The sequence below is a fragment of the Mauremys reevesii genome, linkage group 11 (genome assembly GCF_016161935.1).
Source record: "Mauremys reevesii isolate NIE-2019 linkage group 11, ASM1616193v1, whole genome shotgun sequence".
NCBI classification, from domain to species: Eukaryota; Metazoa; Chordata; order Testudines; family Geoemydidae; genus Mauremys; species Mauremys reevesii.
The window spans coordinates 56933758-56949131 of NC_052633.1; the positions used below are offsets into that span (position 1 = coordinate 56933758).

The following is a 15374-nucleotide window of genomic DNA, read 5'->3' on the forward strand; positions in this document are numbered from 1 at the left end:
AATCCGTAATTGTTCACTCAGAGAAAATAATGTAATTTGGGGTTAGTTCTTCAGTCTAGAATTTAATCTAGTAGAGTTTCTGAGCGATAAGGAAAATAAAATTCTCTTAATTAATATTTACTGCATTGTTTATATTCTCCACTGGTGTCTGTGTTGTCAAATAAGCAGTGGCCCATGTCTTTCTATTATTTTTTAGGAAAGTCATCATCTGGAATGAGATGAAAAACAGAAACTATATCTGTGGGAATAATATTTCCACTTTTTCAAAGTCTTTGACAATATACTATATAGTGAACCACAATCCATATTTTAAATAACTCTAAGTTTTGAACAGTGGAATGTAATTTAGTAATATTCAGTTGCATTTATATGACCTCTTTCATCTGGGAATCTCAAAACACTTTACGAACATTCATTAACTTGGCCTGCATCTCCCTGAATATAAATGAGAAGGAGCTCCTGACAGAATGATCTCAGGGAGCAGTCTTCAATTTGAAACGTACTCCCCACCTTGATTAGCCAGAAATCAGATTTGTTAGCCTTCCAGGCATGCTGCAGAATCATTTTGTCCCCTTTTTGATAAGGCAGCTAAGGTGGATATTTTTATGCTGTGTTTTTTATTTTATGCAATAGGCACGCAAAGCACCATATGGGCAGCTGTAATTGCATTTTAAAACTTTTGTAGTAATAAATAAATGATAAGTGAAACCTCACAACACCCTTGTAAATTACTGTAGATAAGTAGTATTATTTCTGTTTTATGATACTGGTAAACTGAGGTACAGGTGATTTGTCCAAAGAGACACAGTGAGTCAGTGCAAAGCCTGTGTTAATCCCCTACTCAAAGCACCAGGCAACACTCACTCACTCATTCTTTATTCAAATAATATGTTCTAACTTCTAACTGAGGTCTCCCAATTAGCCTTGCTTTCCTTAATGTCTACTGATATTCTCTGCCTTGGTCTCCTTTCCCTCAGTTATTATTAAAATACAGGTTGGTTGAATAAGTAAATAAATCTACATCGGATTGCCATCTAAATGCTTTTCTTATGTATTTCTGTACTTCAGGTAATTGTCAAGTCTGGACCAGGCACTTTTCTCAGCCTGGCTGTATATAATGACTATATCTTTTGGTCAGACTGGGTGAGACGATCTATTCTTCGCTCCAATAAATATACAGGAGGAGATACAAAAGTTCTTCGATCTGATATACCACATCAGCCAATGGGCATCATTGCTGTTGCCAATGATACTAACAATTGTGAGTTACAAAACAAACTATAATGGGTTCTTAATTATATATAGTTGCTTTCAGAAATTTAGATTAGCTTTCATCAAATTATATGTTATGGCATTTCATAACCTCTTCTTTTCATTATGTGGAATATTAACTAAAAGATAGAGAACACTCCTTTTCCAAAGAAATAAAATTTTCTTGGAATACTGTGTATATTTTTCTGGCTTGAGCATTCAGAAATGGAAAAGTATTTAGTAGATTCTTTGTAAATATTTGTCATTTTTGATGTTTCATTTAATCATGTTACACCTCTGCTAAAAGTAGCTCCATCTTATTTAATACAGTAACCTCTCTGGCATCGTGGCATTCCTACCTAACTGGCATATATAGAGACTTTTATTTGAAATCTGTCAATGTATCAGTGACCCATAACACATTTACCAGGAGACTGAACTGCATTGAAGTCTGATCTTTCAAATAATACGAAGCATTGAAGCAGATACCACAAAGTTAATAGAAGATGGCCTGTTTTTATTAACTTGATAATACAAAAGTTCTTTATTTTTCAGGTGAACTGTCTCCCTGTGCACAAATGAATGGAGGCTGTCATGACTTGTGCCTTTTGACTCCTGATGGTCGAGTGAACTGTTCATGTAGGGGGGATCGAATGCTGATAGATGACAACAGATGTGTGAGTAAGTAATATTAGTCGATGTCGTGATCCCCCATGGTGTGGTCCTGTCAGATCTCACAAATAAAATTGGTTTGGGCCAACCCATTACTTGGATTTGAGACCTCTACAGCTTATATTTATTGTCGGAAGTAACGTTGGTGCTTCAGTAAGTGTCTTTCTTCTCTCTCAGTCTTAAGCAATGCCCCAGAATGATTTTAGAAGGAACTGTGTTAATGGAGATGACATCTTTTGAATGTACAACTAAGGTTTTGACATTTCTATCCAATAAAGATCCCATGCAACATTTTGTAAGAGTAAGGATGTTAACCTTAGTGTCCTGGCCAAATTCCAGCTTGACTAATTATAGTCTATTTCAATTCTCTGGTGTATTTTTTTTCCGTCAGTTGGATATAGTATTCACTTCCTGTCCTAAAATGTGTAGCGTTATAATTGTCAGATTCCAACATGCCCAGGTGTTGCTTAAATTATTATTGAATATAGTTGTATATAAATTTGTATACATAAGTTTGTACTGTGTTCAGCACCCCTTAGGATGAAAGGTGTTATAAATCAGTTATTCCAAAGCCATTGTCCACAGACATCTTTCTAGTTCTCTACTGGACACCCCGTGACACAAAATAGTGTGAGGAAGAGGAGAGAGAGCTAAACCTTTTATAAAGTAGTTGAAGAATCACTGGAGATCCATTGTGGCTATTATTGGCCATATTGTATCTGGTGCTGAATTGGTGTGCATGTGGGGAGAAGTAGCTGCTAGTGCAGGGGTCGGCAACCTTTCAGAAGTGGTGTCACTCTAATTTAAGGTTTCACTTGCGAGTAATACATTTTAACATTTTAGAGGGTCTCTTTCTATAAGTCTATAATATATAACTAAGCTATTGTTGTATGTAAAGTACATAAGGTTTTTAAAATGTTTAAGAAGCTTCATTTAAAATTAAATTAAAATGCAGAGCCCCCAGTTCTGGTGGCCAGGACATGGGCAGTGTGAGTGCCACTGAAAATCAGCTCGCAAGCTGCCTTTGGCACGCGTGTCATAGGTTGCCTATCCCTGTACTGTGATTTGAAAGGATGCAGCATGTGCACCCTTTGCATTAATCTTGTTCTGATGTTTGATTTTGAGAGTGGGTAGTATAATTGTCTTGCCCTTACCCCACCCACACACCTAATGTTCTTGGTCTTGTGCAGGCTGGGAGAGGGGACATCTTGCGTCCCTGCTTAGAGGACTTAGTCACATTCAGAATGTGGAGCACTGACATGCCTCTGCCCCCTCTTCCACCCAACCCCATCAGCAAGCAAAACTGGTCTGATTTGCAGGGCTGCCCAGAAGGGGTGGCAAGTGGGACAATTTGCCGCAGGCCTCGCAGGGCCCCTCACGAGAATACAGTAATCTATAGTATTGCAACTTTTTTTAATGGAAGGGGCCCCCGAAATTGCTTTGCCCCAGGCCCCCTGAATTCTCTGGGCAGCCCTCCTGATTTGGAGTGGAGTATATGCCACTCCTTATGTCTGAATTAGCCAGAAATCCTCCAACTGGCCCTACTGTAATTTGATTCCTTTGTCATGGTTACCCAGTTAGCAGCCCCTTTCAAGTCTCTCTGAGTGCACCCCCCACCCCCTCAGGTATTAGGACTTGAGCCTTTGACTACATAGATCTCTTAAAACAAAGTATTACTGAATCTTAATAGGAATGCAGTACAGCAGTAAAGAAAAAAGATTTTAAAACTATAAAACAGTCCATGTTCACTTCTATCTTTCCTAATGCTTATCATCCCCCTGAAGTGTAGGAAGGCTCAGCTGCTTCAGATCTTTCCACAGGACCTGTATCTGCATCAGCCTGTGCCTCATGAACAGCCCCTGACAACTGCCCTCTCTTTGGAGAACTACTTTAACTGTTACTGTACTTTTGATCTTTAGACTCCCAGCCTTGGCAAAACAACTGGCCAGCGCCTGGAATAGCTTTGCATCTAATAGCTCAGGTGTTGTCCCTTAACCTCTTGATCTCTTTAACAGGAGGTGTTTTATCTGGATCAACTGTGTTGTCTTTTTGTTAACAGCTTGTTATTAAAATAAGGCAATATATGCATACAGTAAACATTCCAGTAACCCAATATAGCTATACAGTAGCTATCTCAATAACCAGTCCCATACAGTATTAATAAATTATTGCAGACCAGCCCTAGATCCTCCACATCCTTTCCCCCCATACCCAGCACATGCACGTGATACACTGTGGTTTAAAACTGGTCCTTTATATTTTATTATTAAAAGGCCCTTAAAATAACATAAAAGTCCTTTTTGCTTGTATTTAAATATGTAGTAGGATGGAAATTAAAACTTTTCTTTCATAACAGAGTAGATACAGTTGATCTAAAGAAAAGTTGCAGTGGTAAAGTAATACACCATTAATGTGCATTAGATTTGAAGGCCTTTCTGCAAAATCCCTTCCAACTGGCTATATAATTGAGATATAATGAGTTGTACAGATGATTTTTAGTGGTAACAAAGATGTTAATTAAACCTGTAACATTGTTACAGAGAGCAGATTTTAGTCTAGCTGTGAAATCAATGCCAGTAGTGATCAATTGAGATTGTATTTGCAGTATTTCCAGAAAATGTTAATTAAGACTTTAGTAACTAAGTAAAGAAGCATATGTCCTGTGTAGCCCTAAAAGTACTGATAATGACCTACAGTTCAGAACTGAGAGAGAGAATGGGTCATACAGCTGGTTTGCAATAAGTTCCACAATATAATTAAGTCTGTAGCATGGTATGGCATTTATATGCCCCCAAAGCAGTACAATCCTGAATTGCCACAGCTTCAGTATATTCCTTGTGCCTCCTCATGCAAGGTCCTCAAGTTATGTGAAAAATAAGCAATCTTAACTTTAGGTTTACAAAAACACTGTAGTGTCATTATATGAGTTGCAATGTTTCCATCTAGAATACTGTGTGAACTGCTGGTCACCCCATATCATAAAATGTATTGCAGAGTTAGAGGGGGTTCAGAGAAGGGTAATGAGAATGATCACTGGAAAATCTCTCATGTGAAGACAGACTGAAAATATTGGGATTGTTTAACTTAGAAAGGAGACAGATAAGAGAGGACATGATACAGGTATATAAAGAAGGGAGATCAGGAGCTTCTAGTCTCTCTCTCTCTCTCTCTCTCTCACACACACACACACACACACACACACACACACACACATACACACACACATATACACACACACACACTCTCTCACACACACATATACACACACACAAAACACAAGAACAAAGGGACAGTCATTTACATTGAATTGTAGCTAATTCAAAACTGATAAAAGGAAATACTTTTTTCACATAGTGCATAATTAGACTGTGAAACTTATTCCACAAGATACTGATGTCAAAAATTTAGTAAGATTCAAAGGAAAAATGGGTGTTTATATGGCTAACAAGAATTTCCAGAGTTTTTTCAGATAGTGGAAAAAAAATTGGAATGGATAAAATCCTAATACTTCAGGGTTTAGTGGTGGACAAACTTTTTGGCCTGAGGGACACATCTGGATATGGAAATTGTATGTCGGGCCATAAATGCTCATGAAATTGGGAGTTGGGGTGAATGAGGGTGCTGGCTGGGGGTACGGGATCTGGGGTGGGGCCAGAAATGAAGAGTTCAGGGTATGGAAGGGGGTTGGGGGTGGAGCAGAGGGGTTTGGGGTCTGGGAGGGGGCTCCAGGCTGAAGTAGGGGGTTGGGATGTGAGAAGAGGTACAGTCTCTGGGCTGGGGGTGCAGGTTCCAGAGTGGGGCCATAAATTAGGGGTTCAGGGTGCAAGAGGGGGCTCCAGGCTGGGGCAGGAGGTTGTTGCACAGGAGGAGGTCATGGGTGCAGGCTCTGGGCAGCGTTTACCTCAAGCAGCTCCTGGAAGCAGTGGCATGTTCCACCTCCTGCTCCTATGCAGAGGGGCAGCTAGGGGGCTCCACACACTGCTCCTGTCCGCAGGCACCACCCCTGCAGCTCTCATTGGCCACGGTTCCCAGCAAATGGGAACTGCAGAGTTGGCACTTGGGCAGCTCCCTGGCTGCCCTATGCATAGGAGCTGGACGGAGGATATGCTGCTGCTTCCGGGAGCTGTGCTGAGTGGCTGGAGCTCAAGGGCCTGATTAAAAGATTTGATGGGCCAGATGTGGCCCCCAGCCTGTAGTTTGCCCACCCTTGGTTTAACCCAATCACTGGCTATTAGCGATTAGGATGAGATTTTAAACTGAGAGATTATACAGCATCTGCTTACTGTGTGTTTCCTGCACCTTCCACTGAAGCATCTGGTGTTGAACACTGTCAGAAACAGGATAATAGATTAGAATCACAGAACTGGAAGGAGCCTTGAGAGGTCATCTAATCCAGTCCTCTGCTCTCATGACAGGACTAAATATCTAGACCATTCCTGTTTGTCTAACCTGCTCTTAAAAATCTTCAATGATGGAGATTCACAACCTCCCTAGGCAATTTATTCCAGTGCTTAACTACCCTGACAGTTAAGACGTTTTTCCAAATGTCCAACCTAAACCTCCCTTGCTGCAAATTAAGCCCATTGCTTCTTGTCCCATCCTCAGAGGTTAAGAAAAACAATTTTTCTTCCTCCTCCTTGTAACAACATTTTACATACTTGAAAACTGTTATCATTTCCCCTCTCAGTCTTCTCTTTTCCAGAGTAAACAAACCCAACTTTTTAAATCTTCCCTCATAGGTCATGTTTTCTAGATCTTTAATCATTTTTGTTGCTCTTCTCTGGACTTTCCCCAAATTGTCCACATCTTCCTGAAATGTGGTGCCCAGAACTGGAAACAGTACTCCAGTTGAGGCTTAATCAGAGCAGAGTAGAGCCCAAGAATTACTTCTCATGTCTTGCTTACAATACTCCTGCTAATACATCCCAGAATGATGTTTGCTTTTTTTGCAACAGCATTACACTGTTGACTCATTTAGCTTGTGGTCCACTATGACCCCCATCCTATTTACTTCAGACCATTTCTCCAGTTTGTCCAGATCATTTTGAATTTTAATCCCTCAAAAGCACTTGCAACCCCTCCCCACTTGGTATCATCCACAGCCTTTATAAGTGTACTCTGTATGCCATTATCTAAATCAGAGGTGGGGAAACTATGGCCTGTGGGCCACATCTGGCCTGTGGGACCGGCCTGCCCGGACCTTGAGCTCCCGGCCAGGGAAGCTAGTCCCTGGCCCCTCCCCTGCTGCCTCCCTTCCCCCGCAGCCATGCCACTGTGCGGGCAGGGCTCTGGGCAGCAGAGTGGCACACTCCTGCCAAGCAGAGCGGCAGCATGTCTAGCTCCGGCCGTGCGCCACGGCTGCCAGACACGCTGCTCTGAGCAGCATGGTAAGGGGGCTAAGGGGTTGGATAAGGGGTGGGGGATTCTGGGGGGCAGTCAGGGGACAGGGAGCAGGGGGTAGTTGGATGGGGAGGAGCTTCTGGGGCAGAGGTGGTCAGGGGCCAGGAACAGGGTGGATTGGATAAGCATGAGAGTCCCTGGGGGACTGTCGGGGGGTGGGGGTATGGATAGAGAACAGAGGATGGGGATCTGGGGTTGGATAGGCGTGGGAGTACCAGGGGCCTGTCGGGGTAGGGGTGTGGATAGGGGTTGGGGCAGTCAGGGGACGGGGCAGTGAGGGTTGGATAGAGGGTGGTGTCCAGGGGGGGCAGTTAGGGGTGGTGGGGGTCCCGGGAGGGGGCAGTCAGAGGACAAGGAGCAGGGGGTTGGATGGGTCACAGGTTCTGAGGGGGGCAGTCAGGGGGCAGGAAGTGGGAGAGGGTGGATAGGGGGTGGAGGCCAGGCTGTTTGGGGAGTCACAGCCTTCCCTACCCAGCCCTCCACACAGTTTTGCAACCTCAATGTGGCCCTTGGGCCAAAAAGTTTGTCCACCCCAATCTAAATCATTGATGAAGATATTGAACAGAACTGGATGGGCTCTGAGTCTGATTCAGCATGGTAATTCCCAGGATCCTAAATAATAATAATAATAATTTGTTTCTAAACAATAAAAAATGGGGGAAGAAAGGTATAGGAAGTGTTTTAAGATGCACATAACTAATCTTTGGAGGAGTCATGAGTTTCTCAACTTGGATGTCTGATATACCTGTAAGGTTTTTTTGTTGTTGTTTCTGACTGAAACTGCCATCCTGAATAGTCCAGATTTTATCCTGATCCAGAATTCATGTTTTCAGTGAATCTCTTCTTCCTTCATAATTATCTTCACATTGGAGCTAAATAGAAATATTCTTTCAAATCAGATTGGTTCAGCTTCTATAGAGATCTGTTTCTTCTAGTATGAGCAATGGGACTGATATTGAAAAGAACCAGAACTATAGCAGTTCACCCCACTCCTTCCCCTCCTCAAAATATGCTTTTTGTACTTTACCTCCCAGGATTAATAAAATCATTCAGCAACAGTTCAGTCATTTAGACCAACACCTATAAAATAAGTGTGCTATAATGACGGTCAAAAGCAGTTACATTATTTTTTTAAATACTGAATACCATCCTAACTGCTGTTGCTAATTAATCTAATGATAAATAAATATATGTGGGAGAAAGCAGAAGTTGAGAGGTTACACATACATACACATTTTCCTTTGAAATGATAAGTACATTATTGCCTCTGGAAAACAGATTAAAACACATGCACACTTCACATTTCTGTAGTTGATTTGTGGCAGATATAGACGTACTCTGTATGGTATAAACAACTGATTTTCTGCAAAGATTTTGCAGGCCATCATTTCACTTCAGCTGCAGAAGTAGTACATTGACTGCCTGACCACTGCAGAGTATGTTTGTTTACAGACTAAACATTTGCGTAGTGCCATCAATTATCGTTGGGAGTGTTAGTTGCAGCATCTGGTGCATAGTGATAAAGGTGTTTTTCTCTAGTTTTTGGCTGTGCTCAACTGAAGAGATCTTGAATTATTAATAATACTCAGTAGGCACAAAGCATTTTAACACTTCCATTAAGAAATTAATGTGCATCATGTGATATTTCATGACGGGCTGGTGCGGGAAAGGAGAGAGGACAACTGAGCCAAAACCAGAAGTTATAAAAATAATTAGAAACCTCAGCAAAATCAGTGCCTCTAATTTGCCTAGATGCATATCTGTACATTTGGGAAACTATCACAGTCTTCTGTTAGTTTTACCTCATCTGGAACGAATTAAAATTATTTGTTTTTATTTGGTTAGCACCAGCACTGTCCTCATTACTGTACCATACCCTAAAAGAAAGACAACCTCTGTCTGCAATGGGGCCACTCACCTCACGTGAGTGCCCCTGCCAGCTGGGTGTGTCTGCACCAGCAGTCTCTCAGCTTTGCTCTGTTTGCTGTGACCCCTGTTGATAGTTAAAATTCTCGAGCAGGTTTTCAGTGATTCGGACCTCCAACTGAGTCACATACAGTCTGTAGGTGTACAAACAAAACAGGCCCCTTCCAGGGCACAAGTCCATCGGGGCCCCTCATGGTGCCCTCTGTAATGCCCTGATCCATTAGCCTCAGCCCCTCATGGGCTATCTTCCAATGGTACTGCTTTATTACGGAGCAGTGCCCCAGGGTCACTCGCTGGTGACTCTTCACTTTGTAGTGTTCCTTCCTGACCCCAGCTCTCCAGTTCAGTTTAATCCTCTTTGGGAGATAACACAGTTCAATTAAATGCTGACCCTCTTTGGGGTCTTCTGCCCCCTTCTCTGGGCTTACGTAAGAACATAAAAATGGCCCTACTGGGTCAGACCAAAGGTCCATCCAGCCCAATATCCTGTCTGCCAATGCCAGGTGCCCCAAAGGGAGTGAACCTAACAGGTAATGATCAAGTGATCTCTCTCCTGCCATCCATCTCCACCCTCTGACAAAGAGAGGCTAGGGACACAATTCCTTACCCATCCTAGCTAATAGCCATAAATGGACTTAACCTTCATGAATTCATCTAGTTCTCTTTTATACCCTGTTATAGTCCTAGCCTTCAGAACCTCCTCAGGCAAGGAGTTCCACAGGTTGACTGTGCATCTGTGTGAAGAAAAACTTCCTTTTATTTGTTTTAAACCTGGTGCCCATTAATTTCATTTGGTGGCCCCTAGTTCTTATACTATGGGAACAAGTAAATAACTTTTCCTTATTCACTTTCTCCACACCACTCATGATTTTATATACCTCTATCATATCCCCCTTAGTCTCCTCTTTTCCAAGCTGAAGAGTCCTAGCCTCTTTAATCTCTCCTCATAGGGGACCCATTCCAAACCCCTAATCATTTTAGTTGCCCACCCAGTGCTCTGGGTCCCAACCCTGGGACCCTATAAGTAGCAGCCATGGGCTGCTTCCCTTTAGCTATTTGCTGCTGTGTTTCTGTGGGCCACTTCCCTTTTTAGCCCTAGCACTTTCAGCTGCACCCTTATCTCAGGGCTGAAGTCTTGCTTGAGTCCCAGTCATCAGCCAGGAACACCTTCCTTGCTCCTCTGGCTCCAGCAAACAACTGCTCAGTCCAGGTAGTGCAAGCCCTGCACCTAGCCAGGAGCACTGTCCTTGCTCCCCAGGGTCCAGCCAGTGACTAATCTGCGCTATCCAACAGCTCCTTTTATATGAGCCGGCTGGGCTCTGATTGGCTGCTCCCTGCAGCCTCTCTCTGATTGGCTGTTTCCCCACAGCCTCTCTAGGCAGCCTGGAGAACACACCACTACTACTCTTTCCTAGAGCTGGGTATGGTAAGACTTCCAGTTTTCCAGCAGGGGGCCTCAAAGGACCAGATACACCTCATTACAATGTCCAATGAGCTTACAATCTAAAAGATAGACACAACAGGTATATTTACATTTAATTTTGTAAGTTAGGTTTTAAAAGTTGAGCAGCTGTAGGATGGTTAGGTAGCAAGTCCAGTCTGAAAGATCAGTGATTCTAGTTGTACACCTTTCTATTCACAGTCTTCAAAAAACACGAAGTAATTTGCTTTTGAACTGTGTGTTGCTTAATTTCATTGTGCAATGCAAACTATTAATAATGCTTTGAACACTTGTATTTTGTTTGTGTGTGTTTAGCTAAAAACTCCACATGCAACATTTACTCTGAGTTTGAATGTGGAAATGGTGAATGCATTGACTACCAACTAACCTGTGATGGCGTTGCTCATTGTAAGGACAAATCGGATGAAAAACTATTTTATTGCGGTAAGTGTTCTCAAACATTGTTGCTTCAGTTTCTTAATTTGGCTTCATAATTATTCATATTAAATGCAATGTCTTTCAAATTGTTTTTATATTGATTGGCTTATATTTAGTACAATGAATCCCAAGGTATGTTATGTCATCCATTTCTGGTCTTAAAACAAAAAGAAAAAGAAATCCACCTAGCTACTTACCTAAATCTGAAAATCTTCCCCTACTTATTCTCAGCCCTACTCTGGCGATATAGATTTATCTTTCAGTTTTAAATACAATTGTATTAAAATTGTCAGTGATTTAAAATAGGAAAACACTAGTATGGAAGTATTATAAAGTACAAAGATAAGTGGAGAGTATAACAAAAATCTCCCCACTACAGTTCTCTGAAAGGTCATTGAGTCCAGCCCCCTGCCTTCACTAGCAGGACCAAGAACTGATTTTTTTGCCCCAGATCTCTAAGTGGCCCCCTCAAGGATTGAATTTACAACCCTGGGTTTAGTAGGCCAGTGCTCAAACCACTGAGCTAGCCCTCCCCCACCACAAATCTTTACGATTCTTTTTTCTGTAAGTAGAGGTATTAGAATATTTGACTGGTTTATGTGTTCGTCCATCAACTTCTTTCAGTTGGACAATAAATTATTAGTTTCACATATTTTTTTATAACTTACCGTAAACATTTCTGAAGGAAATGTCTCTGGGATGTTTGCTTGCTTGTTTAAATAAAATATTTATTATTTGTGTACAATTTCTATATAAGTCTATTACATTTACTTTACCAGAAAACAGAAGCTGTCGGAGAGGTTTTAGGCCTTGTTACAATCGCCGTTGTATTTCAAACAACAAAATGTGTGATGGCACAAATGACTGTGGTGACAACTCTGATGAATTGGACTGTAAAGGTAAATGCCAGCTGCTTCTATCTATCTATGTCTAGAATGTATGTGTATTTTTGGGTGGCATTATACTCTTTATTTGTTTTTATTTGTGTGTTTTGGCTCTAAACCAAATGTCTGTGCATGCACTAGACTGAGAGAGAGATATCAGAAGAAACATTACAATGCTTGCTGACGCCTGTGAAATAATCCTGGGTAAGTGTAGGTGAAGATCCATTCCTTTCTGCTCTCCCCTACCTGCTCACAAGAGATCCAGATGCTGTTCCACAGTGATGGCTCCTGTATAAATCATATTAGATGAAAAGAAGTGATGTTAAGAGTGGAACTCAGCCAAAAAATTGACATATGAGAGAGCCCTAGGTTTAACCAAGGTTGTATCCTAGAGTGTCTAGGTTTGCATGCACAATTGTGTTTACTTGGACTAATTGGGAATCACTTAACTTGCATTACACCATGACCAAAATCTCTAATCCGGTCATAGTCTAAGTGACTATTATTAGGGTTGAATAGATAGTGGCTAAAAGCCCCACCTACTTGTGGGATAGGGCTTGTGGCAGTGGGAATGTCCAGAAAAAATTGTGGCAGTGATTTTCTGTGCAGCAAGGTGTGTTGTGGCATCTTCGTTATACAGGGCGTCGGTATGTCATGTACTCTATTCTGAATCTGGGCAGCTTTACTAGATGAAGAGAAAAGATAATGCTGCTGGTTGCACTAGCCATGTTCAGTGTCAGTTCTTCTCAGCCATGTTGCAGTTTGGCTCTGTGCAAAGCTTATTGGAAAAAATATTTTTAAATACATATGCTATAAATATTTTAATGTCCTTTTACAAATGTTAGTGAATATAAAATAGTTGATAACCAACTCAAATCCTGAGTTATGTTTCAAAAGAGATATAATTATGACAAAATCTCTAGCCAGAACCATCAGAGCAAAACCTTTTATATATTAGTTACGCATTAATTTGCATATTTTTGTAATCACTTACATGAATGTCAATTCAGAAAGAAGGAAGGAAGGAATGGTGTATGTATGGGGCAGGGGAGAAAGGCACAGAGAAGGGGGCAGGGAGTGATAAAATGTGGTACTGCAGAAAAGAATGGGGAAGCAATGAAGGAGAAATTATTCATTGTAGCACAAGGAGGCCAGAACTCAGTTCATTCTGTGGAAGGAGGTAAGGGGTTCAGAGGTTTGATTAACTGGGGCCAGTGCTTCTTGCCTATAGCAATGGAGGAAGGGCCCTCATACTTTTCTGTATGTCTCCCCTCCATCCTCCTGTGTCTCCCATACTGACCTCTTGCTTCTCCTCTTTCCCTGCTCCCTAACTCCCTGTAACAGGACAGCACCCATCTCTTGCAAGTACACACTTCTGGTCGAGTGTGTTTGCAATCTTTCAGTTCTAGTGACCCCTCTTTTCAGGCAGCTTTCGGTGACTCAGCCCTGCGGCTGAGTCTCACATACTGTATGTTAATCAGAATACACCCCTTCTGGGGTCTACCATCTTTAACTTATCCCTGCCCAGGTATGGGGCTGTACCACCAGGGCTTCCTCCCTGGAGACACTGTCTTCTTGCAGCCCACCCTGGGCTCAGTCCTTACTCAGTCCCAGCAGCCAGTCAGGAGGTCCTTTGCTCCCCTGGTCCCTGCTCACAGCTGTGTTGGACTCAATCCCAGCAGCCAGTCAGAAGCTCCTTCTTCGGTCTCTTGGTCCCTGCCAGCAGACTGTCCTGGACTCAGTCCCAGCAGCAAACCAGGAACTCCTTCTTAGCTCCCCTGGTCCCTGCCCACACTGAGCTGTCCATGGTCCTGCTGCTCTTTCAGCCAGCCAGGAACACAGGTTTCTCTTCTCCAGCTCCAGGCAGCAACTGACTGCTGTTGTGTTCTGCAGCTCCTCTTATATGACCCTACTGGACCCTGAATGCCTGCTCCCTGCAGCCTCTCTCATTGGCTGCTTCCCCACAACCACTCTAGTCCGCTTGGAAGATTGTCTTCTTGTCCTTTCCTGCCACAGGGTGTGGCAGGATCATGAGGCCTCCAGCCGTGTGACTCTGGGTCTACTCAACCTTGTCGGACCTCTCCCCCTCCCCCCCCATCGCCAGTGTTTCACTCTGTGCCCTGCACACTGCCTGTAGGTTAGGGGGAATTACAGCTATGGTAGGGGTCTCTTCTAATCCTCCCTCCCAGGCTTGGGTCAAGGAAAGGGGAAGCTGTAATGAGGTGTGTTGAGCATCTCTCACCCCATGCCTGGACTTGCAGGAGCAGAGGGTGGAGGGGGAAGGAGAGCTAACAAACTTTCCTAAAGGAAGGAGGTAGGGAAGAGGGAATAGAAAAAAACCACAGTAGCTCATACTGGACTCTGCTTTATCCTTGCCCTTCTCCTCCTGTGAATAATGTGCTGATTTGGAGAGGAGAATGCAAGGAGCAGGTTGATACAGTTTTCACTTGATGGAGGAGAGCGCAGAACTGGACCTAAGCTGCAGGTATCTTTCTCTGCAGGCCTACCCCTCCATCTTGTGAAAATGGTATAGGCCCATCAGCTCCTCTCCTCACTCCTACCCTGCTTTAACTCTCCTGTCTGCTCCTGAAAGGGAGTGCTGTGTCTGTCCGAGGCAACAGCTCTGATTAGCTGGTCTGGCTCAGAGAATGGGGAAAGGAAGCCAGTCACGTAGGGATTTCCACATGGGCCAAGAGGTTTCCCCTCATATCCCTAGAAAGTCTTAAATATGATAGTCTGTGGAAAAAGCCATAGGTTTGGTGGGTCTGGGACCAAGGAACACAATATTCCAAACATAGCAAAATTAGTGGTTTACATCTTCCCCTAGATTTGTCCTATTAATAAAAGGAGGGCTTTTCTGAACCCTTTTCTCTCTCCCATTGTCTGGATTGCTGTTAGTGGGTGGTGTATAGGAGGGTGGGAGGAATTAGCCCATCTATCAAAGGGCTTCCATCCATCCATCCATCTAGATATAGATAGGCCATTTAAAAAAAAAAGCTTCTTGTTGTAGCAGACGTAATAAAGTTCAAATAAATAAAAAAGTTTCTGTTTATATAGGTGAGACATGCAGGGTTTAATGTTGCTTTCATTGGTAACAACTGAGTAGGACTGTGGAACCCATAGGCTGAAGGAGTGGTGTTTTTTGTTTGTTTGTTTTGTTTTGTTTTTAATATATTATTTTCTGTGGGCCTCTTGTATCCTCTCTGAAGTTGTGAGAGTGAGGAGAATGCTGACACCCTGACAGAGCTGGTCTCTAGGGTCAGGGAAGTGAGCACCTTGTATGGTCTTCCCAAATTCTCTCCAATCCAGTGCAGAAATGCACTGTTCAGCTGCAGAAAAGCCCTTGGTGTAAATGCAGGATT

At 42.8% G+C, this 15374-nt stretch overlaps 1 protein-coding gene across 1 annotated transcript in view; it reads left to right on the forward strand.

Moving 5' to 3' along the window:
* LRP1B (LDL receptor related protein 1B) overlaps window positions 1–15374 on the forward strand; it is a 1239928-nt gene that overhangs the window by 964458 nt on the left and 260096 nt on the right. The window contains exons 44-47 of the mRNA XM_039494476.1: window positions 1069–1261; window positions 1807–1932; window positions 11006–11134; window positions 11908–12027. Of these exons, the coding sequence (XP_039350410.1) occupies window positions 1069–1261; window positions 1807–1932; window positions 11006–11134; window positions 11908–12027 (568 nt within the window). The remainder of the gene's footprint in view (window positions 1–1068; window positions 1262–1806; window positions 1933–11005; window positions 11135–11907; window positions 12028–15374) is intronic.